This window comes from Miniopterus natalensis, chromosome 7, assembly GCF_054644295.1.
Source record: "Miniopterus natalensis isolate mMinNat1 chromosome 7, mMinNat1.hap1, whole genome shotgun sequence".
In the NCBI taxonomy this organism is placed as follows: Eukaryota; Metazoa; Chordata; class Mammalia; order Chiroptera; family Miniopteridae; genus Miniopterus; species Miniopterus natalensis.
The window spans coordinates 68107804-68127299 of record NC_142087.1 but is presented as its reverse complement, the minus strand read 5'-3'; the positions used below and the strand labels follow the sequence as shown (position 1 = coordinate 68127299).

The 19496-nt window shown below is 43.4% G+C and overlaps 1 protein-coding gene and 1 long non-coding RNA gene across 3 annotated transcripts in view; one reads left to right on the top strand and one right to left on the bottom strand.

The window, feature by feature from the left end:
* The window catches only part of LOC148092789 (uncharacterized), a 61477-nt gene that overhangs the window by 17669 nt on the left and 24312 nt on the right, over positions 1 to 19496 (bottom strand). The window lies entirely within an intron of this gene.
* Positions 1 to 19496, top strand: part of ATP8B1 (ATPase phospholipid transporting 8B1) — a 53511-nt gene that overhangs the window by 22565 nt on the left and 11450 nt on the right. For both annotated transcript variants that reach the window (XM_016223519.2, XM_087819120.1), the window contains 10 exons: positions 1249 to 1457; positions 2825 to 2868; positions 3515 to 3671; positions 9797 to 9985; positions 11747 to 11859; positions 13710 to 13874; positions 14513 to 14624; positions 15634 to 15709; positions 18255 to 18387; positions 18802 to 19090. In XM_016223519.2, coding sequence (XP_016079005.1) covers positions 1249 to 1457; positions 2825 to 2868; positions 3515 to 3671; positions 9797 to 9985; positions 11747 to 11859; positions 13710 to 13874; positions 14513 to 14624; positions 15634 to 15709; positions 18255 to 18387; positions 18802 to 19090 — 1487 coding nt within the window. The remainder of the gene's footprint in view (positions 1 to 1248; positions 1458 to 2824; positions 2869 to 3514; positions 3672 to 9796; positions 9986 to 11746; positions 11860 to 13709; positions 13875 to 14512; positions 14625 to 15633; positions 15710 to 18254; positions 18388 to 18801; positions 19091 to 19496) is intronic.

Sequence of the window (19496 nt, the reverse complement as noted above, 5' to 3'; positions counted from 1 at the left end):
AAGAAAGGTCCTTTTAAGGCATAAGTCAGATCAGGTCATTCCAGATAGTATCTCTGCTCTGTGTTCACCCTGCAGTAGCTTTCTGTTACCTTCAGAATAAACTCATTGAGGCCACAGAATAGCCCAGAAGGCCCAGCTATCTGACGCTCTGCCCTCCACTTCCCGCCGACACCTCCCGCACCTCCCTGGGCTCCCGCCACTCTCGCCCCCTCCATACTCCATAGGGTGCCGGTGCCTTCCTACCTGCTCTCATGGGACACCCTTTCCTCCATATCTACATACTTGCTCTTTCATTTCCTTCAGGTCTCTGCTCATCTTATCACCACCTGATCACCTTGGCCTTTCCACCCTCCCTATCTTAAATGTCATTTCCATTTTCTGTGGATCTCTATCTCCTCTTACCCCCTTTGATTTTCTGCAGAGAAATTTCACCACCTGACATACGTTTACTGGCTTATTTATTTATCTGATTGCATTAGAAGGTAACCGCCTTGAGAGTAGGGATTTTGTCTGTTTTATTTACTATGTGTCCCCTGTGCCTAGAATGGTGTCTGGCTCAGAGCAGGCACTCAAGAAACATATGGGAGGAGAAAAGGAGGGAGTTATCCTGTCCAACTTGTTATAAGATATCCTTTGCCCACCCAACACTTGCTGCATATGTAAACAGTTTCCTTATAACTGAGATATATTTAATCACTCAGAGCTTTAGAATTGAGATTGATCCTCTTAGAATATTTTATTTTGGACATTCTGTAGCCCTATAAGAATTTAGGGGGAAACTATGCTTTTTCATAGTGTGGAGTCATGATTTAGGGGTAATTTGCCAAAAGCCCCTTTCCCTAGTGGAGAGTAAGTACACAAGGGTCTGTAACCTAGTGGACTTGCCCTACAACTGGGGTGAAGGTGAGCATGGCCGTTCCAAGTGCAGTGGGAATGAGAGAAAAGAGCGTGAGAAGAGCCACACTGTGGGGTGCCCTCTGTGTGCCACCGGGTCACCCATCCCACTGCGCTGTGTTCGAATATGGGGCACTGTGGCCGTGGCCGGATGTGCTCAGGAGTGAGAGGCAATGAGGGGGCGCTTTGACCCTAAACCTGGAGAAAGCTACAATTGGTCAGGAGAACCCAGAAGCTGGGCGCACGGGCCACCGCTGGCCTGTGTCTTTGTAGATAAGCAGCTCGCTCCTGTACGTACAACTGAGGGTAAAATCCCCTGAGAACTCTATTGAAAGTAACCGTTTGTCTTCCTAGCGTGGAGGTGATCCGTCTTGGACAGAGCTACTTCATAAACTGGGACCTGCAGATGTACTACCTTGAGAAGGACACGCCGGCAAAGGCGAGGACCACCACGCTGAACGAGCAGCTTGGGCAGATCCATTACATTTTCTCTGATAAGACAGGGACACTCACCCAAAATATCATGACCTTTAAAAAGTGCTGCATCAACGGGCAAATATATGGTGAGTGGAAGCCGTTGCTCGGCCCCCGGGCATGTGTGACCAGAGCCTGCCCTCCCCGTGCAGAGCCCTGTGGTCATCCTGGGCTGAAGCGGAGTCGCTGGTGGCTTTGGGAACACATGATGGGGGAGGTCAGCCATCAGAGGCAGGCACACAGTCCTCAAAACATTAAACTCAGAATTACCATGCGATCCAGCAGTTCCACTTCTGGATGTATGCCCCAAAGAGTCGAAAGCAAGGGTTGATTCAGAGAGAGATTTGCACAGATGTTCCTGGGAGCATTATTTACAGTAGCTGAAGTGTGGAAGCAGCCCGAGTGTCACTCGACGGATGGAAAGATAGAGTGTGCTATATGTACACAGTGGAATATTATTTAGTCTTAGAAAGGAAGATTCTGACACATGCTGCAACATGGATGAACCTTGAGGACATTAAGTGAAAGGAGCCAGCCGCAAAAGAACAAATACTGTATGATTTCACTTATATGAGGTATCTTATCTAGAGCAGTCAAATTGCTAGAGACAAAGTTGAATGGTGGTTGCTGGGCAGGGGCTGGGGGATGGGAGTTATTATTTAATGAGTACTGAGTTTCAGTTTTACCAAATGAAAAACTGTGCAGATGGATGGTGGTAAATGTTGCACAACAGTGTGATTGCCACTTAATACCACTGAACTGTGCACTTAACAGGGGTTAATATGTAAATTTTATGTTATGGTCATTTCACCACAGTTATTTTTAAGTTATTTCCATTCTAATATTTTGAAATGTGCTATATAGTCATAAAAATATTAAGGCTAATACTGTATTCAATTAGAGTGCTCTAACATTTACTTAATACAATTTTTTTTAAAAAGCTTTAATAACACTGTATCCTTTCCACATGTAGAAAACGTTATAACTGTGAATGTGTTTTCACATAACGAACATCCATGCGGGAGGTGGGACGCCAGGGGCTAAGGAAGTGATTCTCACGTGCATGGTGACAGTGCCCTCTGAGCTGGGGGAGGTAAAGAGCTTCAAAGGACATGATCTGCCCCAGAGGACAGTGCAGTGTAGGAGGACACATGCACCCTATTTGAGCCTCTGGACCAGGAGTCATCAAACTTTTTCTATAAAGAGCCAAATAGGAAATATTTTAGCCTTTGCAGGCCATCTGTAGGCTGTATCAAAGATCCTTCTTTGTTATATTTTATTTGTTTTTTATAATTCTTGGAAAATATAAATAAAAACCATTTTTTGACTCTAGGGCTGTCCAGAAACAGGCTATGAGACCCGTAGGACCACCACCAACATAGACCCAAAGCAATGTGAGGAGGGGCCTCTGGACAGAGGTGGAGACTCAATTTGTTTTGTCCTGTTTGTTTTTCAGGAGACCATCGGGATGCTTCTCAACACAGTCATAGTAAAATAGATGTGAGTCCTTAAACTTTAGGAATTGTTGGGCGGTGTATTAGTTTCCTGGGGCTGCTGTAACAAATTCCCACAAAATGGATGGCTTAAAACAATACAAATGTATTCTCTCACAGCTCTGGAAGCCAGAAGTCTGAAATTGGGGTGTCAGCAGGGCCGCACTCCCTCTAAAGGCTCTAGGGAACAAGCTCTTCCTTGCCTCTCCCAGCTTCTGGTGGTTGCCTACAATCCTTGGTGTTCCTTGGCTTGCAGATGCAACACTCAGATGCCTGCCTCTGTCATCACACGGTGTTCTCCCTGTGTGTGTCCAAACGTCCCTCCTTCAGATTAGGGCCCCCCCATAACCCAGTATGACCTCATTTTAACTTGATTTCATCCGCAAAGACCTTATTTCCAAATAAGGTAATTCCCAGGCAGCAGGGGTTACGACCTCAATATATCTTTGGGCGGGGCATAGTTCCAACCCGCAACAAGGCAGCTTTTCGTTTTAAGTCAGGTGTGAGCCTCTTGACACTTCAGAATGTGTTAAAATCCTACAGTGATTTTTACCTAAAGGCTAGGCTTCAAGGAAAAGTTCCTACCATTTGCTGAGCCCAAATTGGTGTTTTTAAATCTCACGTCCTTTCCCTCTCCCACTCCTGTCTTCTAGCAAGTCGATTTTAGCTGGAACACGTACGCCGACGGGAAGCTTGCCTTCTACGACCATTATCTCATCGAGCAGATCCGCTCGGGGAAGGAGCCCGAGGTGCGGGAGTTCTTCTTCCTGCTGGCCGTCTGCCACACCGTCATGGTGGACAGAATCGACGGTGGGTGTCTCCCTCGCCCCTCAGATGCTAGGGACCAGTGTTTCAGTTTGCAGGACATGCTTGCTTCGGGGACTCGGATGCGTATCCAGTAGCCTGCCTCGCGCTCGAGCAGTGCGCACGCCCGGCACCTGCTGCTGGCGGCAGGGGACAGCAAGCATGCGACAAGGCCCTGGCCCTGCGGCCTGGCCTCTTCCCTGCAGCTGCAGCTCCAGATGTGCTTGTCACTTTGGACGTGAAATCTTATCGCTGAAAGAAAGGGTTGACTGTTGAATTATAACAGAAGAGTCAAAATCCTCCCAACTGTATTATTTCTTACACGGTTTATTGAGAATGAAGTCAAACCTTATCTGGCTCGTAAGTGGACTTTAAACTTGGACAGTCTTTTCTACAAGATAGTTTCAGAGATAAACGTTCGTTTTCTAGATTCAGTTTTGTTTAGGGTTTGAAGTACAATACCAGCCAAAGCCGAGGCCTCCCTAAGGTGGCCGTTTTTCTTCTGAAGGAGCATAATTAATGTGCATCTGCCAGGAACAAGCAAAGCCGACTTGCAGGCTCCTTTGTAGAATTCCTCTTCTTTTTGTTTTTACTTTTTTTTTCTGTAGTCTTTTATTTTCCTGTGATGATTATATGTTACTATTATAGTAGCAAAAGAAAAAAGTATACTGTGCTCCCCAAAACATTTAATTTAACCTGATGCCAATTTTTATTTCTATGCACTGAATTGGAGCAGCAACAGCTTTTTGTCTACATTAAGAATTCAAACATATACTTAAAGATATTTACCTACAAAATTGTTGCAAATATAGTTATAAAAACAGTAAAAATGTCTCCAGGAGTCTAAACACAATTTCTTAACATGTGTTTGTATTTACTTTTTTTTTTTTAACTCCAACGATTAAAAGGCCTGTTTCTATTCCATATTGGTAGGGTCCATACAGAGAAAATAATTATTCCAAGTGAATGTTGACTATAATACTCCATCTGTACATCCTTAATGGGATCTAAGAACAAAAGTTACTGCAAAGAAATCTTAAACTTTACTAGGTAATTTAATTGTTGATAGTAATACTGATATTAAAATTAATCAGGACCCAAGATTTTCACTGCCAGAAAAAAGAGGTACAAATATGAAACCAAAAGTTCAGAAAGATCCCTGTAATATTAAATATAAGTTACAAATCCTTAGCAGAATTCTTAAATGCGGCTTGTGCCAGCTTCGTTACAGCAAGTGTGTCCAGTGTGTATGAAAGCTAGTCATTTCCTCACGTGAACATACGATAAATGATATAGACAGGCATGTACATCTTAGAAAGAACGAAAGGAACCCACTGGCATGTCTGCTACGAAGCTCAGTCTGCCTGTCCACTCTCCACTTTTCCTCAACCCTGAGGTTTCCTATGTAGCAGGTATTAAAACTCTAGAGAAGGAATATGCATTAAGAATTAAGTGTGTAGAAACTGTAATATCTTCCAGCAAGCTTCAGAGGAACCCATTCTCCAAGGATGAATCTAATGGGGCACTAAAGAGAGAGAACAGTAGAATTCAAATTGGGGGAGATCCACTGAAGAGGCTATTAGCAGGCAAAGTGGGTTAGATAAAAAGGGGTGACCAAAGCGCAGGCCAAAGTCTGTTTGACTAGCCAAGCACATTTCACTCACATAATAAGGACCAATATAGTATTTTTAAGCAACTTGGTCCTCTTAGGTTTAACTCATTAGTAAAATGCTTCTACTTTTCTTTTTTTTATAATGTGTGGTGGTGTCATTTTCAGCACTAACCAGCCAAATTAGGCCACTGTGCGTTAATCTTAGGGTCTCTCTGTTCTCCCTTCCCCCCTCCCGCCGGGATACTGTGGGAAGAGTCCTGGACCATGTGCTGGAGATGGGCCTTCTCAGTCTGAGTCTCTGTCAGGGTTTCTGTCTGAGGACCAGCTTCCTCTGGTCCTCAGGAAGAAGGCCGGAGTTCAGAGTCTCTTCCCACCTGACATTGTGCAGCTCTTTGTTTTATATCCCGAGGAATCCTTCCTCACACAGTGTGTGATGGGCAAATGCTCTAGCCACTGAGAATGGAGACAAGTTGGATTTCCAGGTGCAGAGGTTAAAAGAGTAATTAGTTTGGTGTTGATGCATAAAGTACCTTGAAAGTTTCCCTCGGAAGGGATCTTGGGGAGCGCTCCTCCCAATTTTATAGAAAAGGAAATTCAGACCCAGAAAGTACAGGGAACTGCCTGAGCTCGAACAGCATTACTCTAGTTGAGCCCTCTTTGAGTCTCGCCATGATGATGTGCCTTTGGGCTCCTCCCATTTTCTCTCCTTTACAACAATAATAGAGATTGGTTAGCCTTTTGTTATGTATAACATCAACAAGAGGGAGGAGGAAACCCTAAAATATATGTTGTCACACATCTGACTAGTTCAGCAGACAGTTTGTGTGACCCCAGTGCTGACTATGTGTGGGGCACAATGGGGGAGACGTATGGAGAGTCTGCATTGGTTTTCTATTGCTCTGTAACAAGTTGCCACAACTCAGCAGCTTAAAGCAGCCATTTATTAGCTCACAGTCCTTCAGGTCAGAAATCTGGGCATGGCAGAACTAGGTTCTCTGCACAGGATCTCATTAAAATTAAGGTCAGGCCATGTTCTCATCTGGAGCTCAGTGTCTTCTTCCAAGCTGTATGTGACAGGCAATTGCTCTAGTCACTGAGAATGGAGACAAATTGGATATCCAAGTGTAGGAGGCTAAAAGAGGTGAGCATGTGGCAGAATTCAGTTCCTGTGGTTGTAGGACTGAGGTCTCCATTTCCTTGCTGGCTGTCAGTTAGGGCTGTTCTCTGCTCCTAGAGTCCTCCCTCCCTCCATCTTCAAAACCAGCAGTGGAGAATCTCCCTTCCATCAAACCCTTTATGCTTCAAATCTCTCTCACTAGGAAGAGCCCTGTCACTTTTTAAAAAAATTGATCTTTGAAGGGGTGGGGGGAGAGAGAGAAAGAGAGAAAGAGAAACACTGATGTGAGAGGGAAACATCAAGTTTCCCTCCTGTATGTGCCTCAACTGGGGAGCAAACCTATAACCTGGGTATGTGCCCTGACTGGGAATCGAACCCATAACCTTTTGGTATACCGGACAATGCTCCAACCGACTGAGGCACACTGGCCAGGAGCCCTGTCACTTTTAAAGAATGACCTCATTAGGTTGGGAATACCCAGATAATCTTCCTATCTTAAGGTCATTTGTTTTTTATCTTAATTACACTTGCAAAATCCCTTCCTGGCAGTACCTACATTAGTGTTTGCGTGAATAACTGGAAGGTGTGTGTACACCAGGGGCATGGCAACTTGGGGGCATCTTAGACTCCAGTCTCTCTCAGAGGCCACATGAGAGCAAAGTATGAAAGAACTGGAGGCGTTTTCTTTACGTGGAAGTATTTAAGTTGGGATGCACCATGATTAGACAGCTGTGTTTTCAGAGGCTGAATGGGGAAACACAGGAAGTTGATGCAGAAGTTGAGGGCCTGGATTAGTGTGGGGTCTTTGGGAAGGATGAGGGAGCCATGAATGGGGGGGGGGGGTAGGGACTTCAGCAAGCGATTTGAAGAGAGGGAGATGATTGAGGGGAAAGTGGAGTCTGAACGGTGACTGGTTTCAAAGCTGGCAGCTAGAAGACTGGAAGTGCTGTTACCAACTGGATTAAAAACTATGACATCGGTATAATGAGAAATGGGATTTGTAGTGTAAGCATCTTTTTTATTTCCATCAGTTTTGTGATCCACAAATTTATCTTTAAAAGAAAAGTCCTTTCTGGTTGCCTCTGAGCGTGCAGTAAATAGTTTTTAGAAATGGTTTCAGAGGATCGTTTTTTTAGCCCAGGTTGCTTTCTGCAAACATAAAGTTGGAATTTGGACCAGGTCTCTGAAGCTCCTCCCATCTCTTAGTCTCTAACCCTGCGGTTCCATTGCTAGGACAAAGTGGAAGGGTTTTCTTTTAATGATAAAAATATCAGTATTTGCTCCAGATATGATTCTTACTCTTGGGAACTTACCACCTTTTATCATTGTGTTTCTTTCCTCTGCTGGAAATAAGCCCGCCATCCGTCTGATGCAATCTTCGTATCTCTGTGCCAGCTACACTTGGTGGAGGAGGCAGGGGCGGTGCTGTGTTCTCGCTGCTGCTTGCTTAGCTCTGGTTAAATATTTTGCCCTCTGGCTTGTGCGTATGTTTGTAGAATGGCTGGATTTAGTAAGTGGCTTTCATCACCCCTACTGTATGACTTTCCCGGTGAGCAGATAGAGAGGGAGAGAACCTAAAGTACCATTTTTAATTACTAATTGGGAAGCAATACTGACTTCATTAAGGGAGCCATCTGTGCAGGTATGTGAAGGAAGGAGGCAGGGAAGAAGTGTTCACCTCTGCCTACAGCTCTTCACCCAGAGCAGCCTCCCCTTCCACGTGGACTGACGTGGGGAAAGCGGCCCATCCACCCAGGGCTTGCATCCTGGTCAGACCATGGTGGGAAACTAAATGCCTTTTTCTGTAAAATTCATCCGACCATAGAAATGCTTTTTTTTTTCCTGCTTTGAGGCAGAAGAACTAGAGTAGAAAAATAGGGGGTTGGGGGCAGGTAGAAGTGGGTAAAGAGGGGATAAATGGTGATGGAAGGAGACCTGACTTTAGGTGGTGAACGCGTGGCACACTGTACAGATGATGTTACAGAATTGTACACTTGAAACCTATATAATTTAATAACCGATGTCACCCCAAAAAATTCAACTTAAAAGGGGCAAAAAAGCAGAGTAGAAAAATAAAAACTCTTGGACAGAATGGTTATGTAAATCTTTTTACTGAAGTGCAACATGTATACAGAGACAAGCATATATAGTCAAAGAAATTTCACAAACTGAATACTCTTGACATGAGTACTCAGATTTTTCAAGACAGAACGTTACTAGTCCCCTAGAAGCCCCCTTTCTGTTCCCTTCCAGTCATTGCCTCTCTGAGGGTAACTACTGTCCTGACTTTGAATAGCACGGTTGGCCTGGTCAGTTTTGTGGTCTGTGTACATGGGATCATATAGTACACACCTGCACGTCTGGCTGCTTTCACTCAATATGGGGAGACTGCTTTCTGTTAGTGAAATGTGCTGTGACTATAAGGCACTTTTCCACTATGTAACTTGTTTTTTTAATACTCGAGGATTTGCTTATTGATTTTAGAGAGAGGAGAAGGGAGGGAGGGAGAGAGGAAGAGAGAGAGAGAAACATCGACGTGAGAAAGAACATCAATCGGCGACTTTCCATATGCGCCCAGACTGGGGATCAAACCCAAAACCTTTTGGTGTATGGGACTATGCTCCAGCTAACTGAGCCACACCTGCCAGGACTCCGTTATGTAACTTTTAAGACATAAAGACATTAAAAAGATTGGTGAATTGCGAGGTTTTGATTTTTTTAATATGAGAATATAGCTAAAGCGAAGTAAGTACACTCTTCTAGAGGGAAGGTAAACAGGAACAACACTTTCGGAAAACAAATGAGTCATATATACCAATAGGCTTAAAAATTACCAGTATTCTTTTTTTCTTTTTTCTTTATCAGTATTCTTTAGCTTAGTATTTCACTACTAGGAAGCTATCCTTAGAAAACAAAGCCAGAAAAATCTCTATACACGTACAGAAAGTTATTGCAATGTAATTACTGAGAACAGAAAATTCTGGAAGTAAACTGAGTGCCTGTCAAAAGAAAACGGTGACGTGTTAACTTTCATTCCAATAATGTTTACAACGAATTTTTAAAGCTATGGCAAGATACTCAAATATAATGTTAAAATATTCAGGATGTAAGTGTATATTTGGAATGATAGAAACTATTATAGAAATAGGGGTTTTAAAAGGACTGGAAGGAACTGTAACAAAATGTCAGTGTTTTTTCCTCTAATTTAGGGGGGATGATGGGAATATTTTTCCTATTCCTGGTCAATTTTTTTTAACGTCTAGTTTATGTTACTGTTTATAATTTGAAATAAGAATTAGAGTTTAACAAGTGTTAACGTGGGCACACTCCTCTGTTGGGGAGTTTGGGGCGCGCTCTGCTCTCGGCCTGACAGGCGCCTGCCTTTCTCCTGCCCCGTCTTAGGTCAGCTCAACTACCAGGCGGCCTCTCCTGACGAGGGCGCCCTGGTGAGCGCCGCCAGGGACTTTGGCTTTGCCTTCCTCGCCCGCACCCAGAACACCATCACCATCAGTGAAATGGGCACCGAGAGGACCTACAAGGTTCTTGCCATCTTGGACTTCAACAGTGACCGGAAGCGAATGTCTATAATTGGTAGGTGCCTCTCAAGAGGATGCCTGGGAATCTCTCACTTCGCTGCTGCCTGTCACACCTTTACTTTAGGACATCAGGAGAAAGCAGCCTGGAAGATTCCCGCAGACTTACGGAAGCTCGCGTTCTTTCCTTCCTTCTGCCGATGTCGTTGCCCAAAAGACAACTGCAGTAGCTCTGAATCTTGCAGGTGTTGACACGCTCCAACACTGTGGGCCGCAGCTGCCGAATCTGGGGCGGCAGATGCAACGTGCTCGGAGTGGCAGCCGGGCAACATGCAGCGTGGCCCACGTGTGCTCTTACCGTGTGAGCCACGCCAAACCCCTCTGGTCTACACGTGGTGTCAGGGAAGGAAGAATTCAGCAGGAGGGGAGTTCTGAGAACAGCAAGGACGTGCTTCTGAAATCGTGCCTCCAGTCCAGGCACTTTACCATAGGCCGTCAAACGGAGAGGATGCTTGCTTCCTCATAGTGACATTTTTTAAGTTCACAATTTGAAATACTTTCATACTTATAGGAACACTGCAAGAGTGGTTGAAAGAACTCCCGTAAGCTCTTCCATATTCATCAACTGCTAGCACTGGCCACATATTCCCCGTCATTTTCATTATAGAGGGGTTCCTGGTCTCTGTACCATTTGAGAGCACATTGCAGATCTAAAAGCCTTTTCCCCTAAATGCTTACATAGCCATTTCCTAAGAACAACAACAGCCACTCACATATGCAGTGATCAGAATCAGAAAATTTAGTGAAATATCTGATCTATGGAATATTTTCATATTTTACCAGGAATGCTCTTCCTTCCTCCCTCCATCACGCCTCCCTCTCTCCCTCCCTGTCTTCTGCATTCAGGATCCAACCCAAGATCTCACATTACATTAGCGATTGTTACTCTGGTTTCCTTTAATCTAGGACAGTTCCTCAGCCTCTTTTTGATCTTTCATATGCTGACATTTTTGAAAAGCACAGGCTCGTTATTTGTAGAAAGTCTCCAATTTGGGTTTGTCCGATGTTCCCTCATGATTAGCTTCAGGTTATGCATTGTTGGCAGGATGAGTATGCAGACGATGCTGCGCCCTTCCCAGCAAATCATATCAGAAGGCCCACAATTATTGGTGATGTTAGCGTCTGATCACTCAGGTGGTGTCCACCAGATTTCTCCATTACGAGATTGAATTTTCAATCGAAAGGTACTGGTTTAACCGTCTACTGACCTCTGCCGAGGCGCCTGTGCCGAGCGCTTTCTGTGTGCCTAGCACTGATCTGGGCTGATTCACGTGCCTGGCATCTACCTTGGAGAACTTAAAATCTAGTAGGCATATACCACAGTTAAATGACTGCATACATCAAAAAAGGGGGGGGAACTGGTCACAAGGAGTCGTGCTGTGGGCTGAGTATTACAGGCAGCGAGAGCTTATAGGTAAGGAAGAGTCCTGTTGGTTGGTGTGGACAAAGATGGTCCTTGGAAGAAACTAGCACAGGGCGTGGAGCACAGTAGGGAGTCAGTATTTGCTGCAGGATGAGTAAGGATATGGGAAACCGAGTGACCGAAGGAACCCTTTCCTATTTATTTCACTAGTACGTTCTACGTAGAGAGCGGCTTACTCGCTTGGTTGGGAGCAGTGTTTTTCTAGGTGCACTGATGATTTTAAACGAATAGTGAATTGTTAGCACAGTGAGATGTGAAATTAACTTTATCAATGGCGTTTTCTATTAAGCAGTCACACCTAACTTTATTCTTTGCTCTTCCTTGCCTTGCTGCTAGTAAGGACCCCAGAAGGCACTATCAGGCTTTACTGCAAAGGGGCTGACACTGTGATTTATGAACGGTTACATCCCACGAATCCTTCGAGACAGGAGACGCAGGACGCCCTGGACGTAAGTCGCGCTTTGACTATTTCTGCCACGGGTTCCGAGCTCGCTTCCCGCTACGGTCCCTCACGCTGGAGTGAAAGCCGCATGTTGCCTGTCGGCCCTTCCCTTGTCCCGGTGTAGCTGAGTGTAGCCGAGCGGCAGGCTGGCTCCTGTTCTGTCCCTGCTGCCGACTTCCCAGGGAGGGACCATGGAGCCCTTGCCCAGCACCCAGGTCGGAGAAGCCGCAGCGCTGGCCCAGAGGAATGACCGGCCTCCTTTCCAGGGGCCTTGAACAAGCCCCACAACCACACTGAGCTGTAGTCTTAATACCCACGTGGACCCTAAGGACCCTGCCAGCCTCCTCGTTTACAGCGAGGGAAAGAAAGCATTCATTTAGGACGGGGCATGACAAAGCCGCGTGCTGGGTGATTGAGTTCTGATCCCTGAGTTAGTGAATCAGTTTGGTTTTCATTCCTTCACACTTGTTATCTGAGAGGACTATGTACTGAGTCCTGTGATACTGCAGTTGTTCCGAATGCTTCTGGAAATTTCTCTTGTGGAATTGCCTACCAACCCTCATACTGTTTTGGCTCTATATAATGACAGCCATGAAGCATGGAGGATATCGGTCAGCCCCGGTGTCCCAGTGCTACCTCTTTACTTGTTTTGTGTCCTTGGGGGAGGTGACTGATGTCTCAGATGAATCATTAATTAATTGCCTGTGTGAAAGAGGAAGAGGGTAATTCCTACCATGGAGAGTTGTCAGGGAAAGCATCTTGCACAGTTCCCAGCATGTAGTAAGTGCTTAATAAAGGGTAGTTTCTCCCCTTTACTTTTTTTTTTTTTTTTAATATATCTTTATTGATTTGAGAGAGAGATAGAAACATCAATGATGAGAGAGTCATTGATCGGCTGCCTCCTGCACGCCCCTACTGGGGATCGAGCCCGCAACCCCGGCATGTGCCCTGACCCAGAAACGAACTGCCATTTCCTAAATCAGAGGTCGGTGTTCACCCGCTGAGCTACACCGGCCTGGCTCTCCCCTTTATTTAAGGGCCTGGTTGAGTATGGCGGCCACCCAGAGGTCCTTCAGAAAGAAGCCTGATGAACATGTTGTTTACTAATTGGGGTCGCATTTTAAGATTAGATATGTTGTTGAGGCAGTTACAGTGGGTAATTATTTCTCACGAGGATATGAATTTAATCAATTTAATCAAACAAATGCAGAACCTTGCAAAGAATTGTTGAAAGCACACACTCAGCTGGGTGAACCAATCCCGCCGTCTTGGCTGGACGGACCAGAGTGTGAAGAAACATTTTTACTGGTTCGTATTTAAACTATTTAAAATAGTTTAAATCTGTTCTCCCTGATTAAATTTTCCAGACACTCCATTAAAATGTTTCATCGCAGCATTAACAATGGCTCATGTATTTCGGAATTGGTTTGAAGGAATAAATCTTGCTTGAGAGCTCATAGTTGATTGTGTTTGTAGTAGTTTGTGGGAACAGATTATAGAATTGTCAGTTCTGTGTTTACAACATCATTAACACCCACAAGGCAGCTTCCTTTGGCTGTTGTTTTCTTAGGCAAAAAGGGTTTCTTCACTCTAGTGACTTGATTTAGAAGAAAGGTTTACGTTTCCCTTGACGTAATTTGGGAACTATAAATACAGCCTTAGGATCTGAAGATACTTAGGAAAACAAAGTATCTGTTTAATCTTCTCTATAAAGTGTATTTGTCCAAATCCATCATTTTTTCATGGTCTTTTAAAATTCTCTGATTATATTACTTTTTGTAAAATTACAAACTTGATCTTAAATTACACAAAATTAACTATTCTTTGTGTGGATGGGTTGTCTTTTAAATAAAACAGGTCTTTGCAAGTGAGACTCTCAGAACCCTGTGCCTTTGCTACAAGGAAATTGAAGAAAAAGACTTTGAAGACTGGAATAAAAAGTTTACGGCTGCCAGTGTGGCCTCCACCAACCGGGATGAAGCCCTGGATAGAGTGTATGAGGAGATTGAAAAAGATTTAATTGTGAGTTTTAACCTTCATAACTTTTCCCCTTGATATTCTAAACAAAATTGGCAATTTTTAAAAGTTTTATTACATATTGATCTCATGCTTGAACGATAATTCTAACTTCAGCATTTGAAACTGGTACAATGGAACTAGGTCCCCTGAATTTCTTTTGTTCAGCAAGCAAAATAGAAGTTGCCATTATGAGAAACAGAAAACATTAAAAGGGGTTCTATTCTGATTATTTTTACATCACTTATTAAAATTATGATTTTTACACAATAACCTACCAGACTATACTTAGTACATTGTGAGAATTACTGACATGATTTATATTTTGCAAAATCCTGAAACAAGAAAAAAAATACCATTTGTAAATTAAATTTTTCCGAGTTTAACATATACTTCCTGTAGAGTTTAGATTCACGGAAAATGTTCAACAAATAGTAGTGACTTTTAGCATGAACTGGCCTATGTCTGTATGAAATAACATGTACATAATGAAAGCGTGTTTTTATTTTCCTTGATTTTGTTCTTGCATTTTTGTCTTGGTCAATTACTTTAAGAAAAGGATTTTGGTTGTTGGCAAATTGTTATTACAGAACATTTATTGCTTATTTGCTAATTCGTGTGGTTTTTTTTAATGTTCATTGCAGTTACTGGGAGCCACAGCTATTGAAGACAAGCTACAGGATGGAGTCCCAGAAACCATTTCAAAACTTGCAAAAGCTGACATTAAGATCTGGGTGCTTACTGGAGACAAAAAGGGTAATTCATTGCATGGGGAAGCTTGTCTGTTAACTCACAGATATTCATAGTTCCTGCGTCCGTGCCCAGGATGACCGACCTTCTCAGACTTTTCATCCTGCGCAAACACGATCCCTTCTTTGGGACACTGATGCTTTCCCTAAGGAACCTTTCTGTCTTATTCCAGTCCAGCCTGTGTCCTTCCCAAAACTCCCTCAGTTATCCCTTGTAACTGAGCTCCTGCTCAGGTCTTGCTGATTGTGGTCAGTCCTCTCTCTCCAGCCAGGCATGGCTTGCTGTCCTGAAGGGCCATCCTTCCTGTCTCTCCTGTCCTCCCCAACACTGCCGTTTGTTGGCATAGGTTAAAATGCTACAAAACACTGAGCAACTCTTATTTTCTTGCCCATTTTATTGCTTGAAAATAAATTATAATTAAAATGTTATAGCCAAGGGAAAATTTTAATTTTTAAATTTAGAGCTGAACAGGGAGTTTGTTGGCATTGATACTTCTTTAATCCACAGCATCCCAGGGAAAACCAGATAATTTCTCTTGCTCTGACTCACATCAGCAATGAGTTCCACATCTGATAAGCTAAGGGAAGCACAGCCCTGACCTTAAACAAATACCAATGGGTGGTGATGGAAAAAGAGGGGAAAATATCCAGTAGGAGCCTCATGTGAAGTTGATGGAACTGGTTATCTGCCCCCCTGATGGAATGATTAAACCACATGAACTGAATGTGTTTAGCATTTCAATGAACACTAATTTATTAAAATAATCAGTTAATGTATTGGATAATATAGCACATTTTATTACTGAAAATATTTCAACCCAGACTTTGAGTTATGCTTATTTTATTACAGAAAGAGGGATTTTTAAAATGTGATTTTTGTACGTTGCTACAGAAAAATAGCATATTTGATTGACTCTGGTTATTTCATTAATTGAAAAAACCATCATTACCAGATAAAGTTGATTATTAAACCCATCATTAGGAATGACATTAGACTTAATTTTTTTCCATCATAGAAACTGCTGAAAATATAGGATTTGCCTGTGAACTTCTTACTGAAGACACCACCATCTGCTATGGGGAAGATATAAAGTAAGTAATGGGCCTACGGAATGAGTAGCTCACAGCTCACCTTTGTAAACGCAAGACTGGGTATAGAAGACACAGCAGATACGGAGAGAGGGGGCTGGACTGTCACTTCAGACCGTCTCCTCCCTTTTGCATGGAAGCGAGAGAACAGGCAGCTCCGAGTTCCCGCGGCTGTACCGGGGCCTTGGGCTGCAGGGAAACTCGGGCTTAGTTGCCCTTCCAGGGGCCATGGCTCTCCAGTACTTACAGGGACGTCCTCAGGGCTTGTCTGCTGGTACATTAACTTGTTAGTGTGACATCACTAACAAATTAATATGAGTTATATTCATGTATCGTCTTCTCTAGGAATTTTACCTTTCCAAGGGGAAACAAGAACCGCCCCGCAGTCCTGCCTGGAGGGAAATGTCTGGGTCGGTTACATCTGTAGCCTTGTCTAGACGGGCAGGCCTGATCGCTCTTTAGCCCTAAATCAGAGTTGCAGCGGACCTGGAAATGTATAGACTTACGAAGCTACACATGTGCTGTACAGTTACCAGGATGTGTTTGCCGCTAGCCTGACAGTTAGTTCCTTTTATTCCTCGAGGCTTTTCCTTACGACGCCTCAAGGCCAAACTAAGCTGTTAGCATACAGCCTAGTCTGGTAAGGTGATGAGGGAGCTGACGGCTGCTATTGGTCTTCCTTCTCATGACGAATCTTTCCAGAGCACTAGGCACTGTGCTAAAATCAGTAGCCTTATCATCTAAAAAGGCCACCTCTGTTTGAATAGATGTATATAAACGGTGGCTTTTTGTGCTTTTAGGTTTTGAAAAATAGCAATGCACAAATATTAATATGTTGACTTAAGGAGTTTCTTGATTTCAAGTAATTTGGTTAATTACCATATGGTTTTGTTTATTTCTTGTAGAGGGGGGACTTAATATATTTCTGGTCTCTCGTTTGAAAGTGTTGAAAATTGGGCCCTGAGCCCTATTAGAAGATAAAATGAATGCAAGTAGCAAATTTTATGGCCATGCTCTTAGTTCAGTTTCCCTTTACAGAGCTGAGTTCTGTCTAGATGGCTCCTGAAAGGGCAATCCTGTAGAACAGTTTGAATGGGTAACTTCATATTTTTCTCTTCTAGCCTTTTAGGGGTTTGTCTTGATCACTCCTTATTTTCAACTTGAAAATAAAAAATTGATGTGGAAAATGGATAGTAGATACCAAATCCTCTAGTGCAGTGGTTCTCATCTCAGTGGGACACAGGCTTGCCTTCCATGGAATATCTGGCATGGTCTGGAATCACCCTTGGTTGTTACCGTGGGAGAGGAGAGGTGCTACTGACTTCTAGTGGGTAGAGGCCAGGGATGCTCTAAACATCCTATAACCCAGTGGACAGCCACACTCAACAAAGAGTTATCTGACCTGAGACCAGTAGTGTCAAGGTTGAGAGAGCTGTTCATGAAGGTGAAAAATAACGGCTGTGTGTGTGTAATGAGGAAAGCCCTGGGCTGAGAGGAGACCTAAGTTTTCATTCCAGTTTTCCCATCAACTTGCTGCAGGCAAGTCACATCATCTCCATCAGGCTTCATTTCCTTATTTGTAACATGAGGAGATTGGATATTTATAGTCTCTCCCACTCCCTTTTCTCTCTCTCTAAAAAACCAATATATTTTTTTAAAGAGTTATCAACTCTTAAAAAAAAAAAAAGGAGGAGGAATGGCCAACAAGCATAAGAAACGATGCTCAACATCACTAATCATGAGGGAAATACAAATTAAACCTCAATAAGATATCACTTCACATCCATTAGGATGGCTACTCTCAAAAATATATAACAAGTGTGGGCAAAGATGTGGAGCAATTGGGACTCTTGCTCTGTGCTGGTAGGAATGTAAAATGGTGTAATCACTATGGAAAACAGCAGGGTGGTTCCTCAAAAAAATTAAAAATGAAGTTACCATATGATCCAGCAATCCCACTTATGGGTATAATCCCAAAGAACTAAAAGTGGAGATTCGAAGAGAATATTTGCACGCCCATGCTCATAGCAGCACAATTCACAACTGCCAGGAGTGGAAACAAGCCAAATGTCCATCAGTGGATGGATACACAAAGTGTGTTATAGTCATATGATAGAATATTGTTTACCCTTAAGGAGAAAGGAAATTCTGAAAAATGCTACAACATAGATGAACCTTGAGGACATTGTGCTAAGTGAAGTAAGCCAGTCACAGAAAGAGAAATACTGTACGATTCCAGTTACATGAGTTACCTAGAGTGGTCAGTGCACAGAGACAGCAGGTAGAGTGGTGAGTGGCAGGGGCTGGGGAGGGCGCATGGGAAGTTGTTTAATGGGTATAGAGTTTCAGTTTTGAGAGGAAAAAGTTCTGGATATTGGGTATACAACAATGTGAATATACTTAATAGTATTGAACTATACACTTAGAAATAGTTATAAATTTTATGTTTTTTTATCACAATTTTAAAAAGATATTATGTCAAAATGATCTCCCAGTCAACGGCCCGTTTATGGCCTTTTACTTTAAACACTTAAATTTCTTTCCCCAGTGCTCTTCTCAACACAAGGGTGGAAAACCAGAGGAACAGAGGTGGAGTCTATGCAAAATTTGTACCCCCGGTGAATGAACCGTTTTTTCCGCCTGGTGGAAACCGGGCCTTAATAATCACTGGCTCTTGGTTGGTATGTATATCATCAGGGTGCCTGTGCCTTTGGCTCAAACTGAAGCAGTTCCTTAGGGACGAACTTTAGATGGTTTGCCATGTTAACTGCCAACCCAAAAATCTTCTAGCCTATAAATGGAAGTGCAGTTTGCCAAGTTTGAGACTTAATATTCTATGATATATGAAAGGAATTATACCAAACTGGCACTGGTATTTATACCTGGTTTATGAATTAATGGTTATTTTAAATTTTCTTCCGTGTACATTTTTCTATTTTCTAAATTTTTATAGTAAATGTTTTATAAATAGAAGCATGTAATCAGTGACCTAATCCAAGAGCTATCCTTCACATCATCAAAATCTTGGGCAATGGGACTCTTGATGTAGAAACTAAAATGGTTGTTTGTAATCCTTTCCCTCTGTGATTTCACAGAATGAAATTCTCCTAGAGAAAAAGACCAAGACAAGTAAGATTCTGAAGCTGAAGTTCCCAAGGACAGAAGAGGAGAGACGGATGCGCACGCAAAGTAAGAGGCGGCTGGAGGCCAAAAAAGAACAGCGGCAGAAGAACTTCGTTGACCTGGCCTGCGAGTGCAGCGCCGTCATCTGCTGCCGGGTCACCCCCAAGCAGAAGGCCATGGTGGTGGACCTGGTGAAGAGGTACAAGAAGGCCATCACGCTGGCGATCGGGGACGGAGCCAATGACGTGAACATGATCAAAAGTGAGTCTCACTCGGGCAGCCGAGGCAACCCGAATTGCTAAAGAAACGGCAGGAACATTTTTGAGCGTAGTTTTCTCCGACATCATCGCCCGGGGGGATGTTTAATAAAGGTGTCCTGCCTGATGGCTACGCCTGTCACCCTGCCCTCAGGCAGTTTGCAGCCCACCCAGCAGGGGAGAGCAGGCGTGGCGGTGGCCCTCAGAGTGCCAGGCAGAGGCGGGTTTCCTATGGGTGCATTTATCATTTCCTCCTTTTATGTGTTTGGACTTTTTTCTCTCTCTCCTGCTTCTCCCCTGTTTCTTTAGGGCTTATTAAAAATCCTGCTGTTTAATAAGTTCTGTTAAAAATTCTGGTACACTGGGTATGCCTTGCTGAACCCTCTCTGGTGTTTTGAGATTACCTTCTC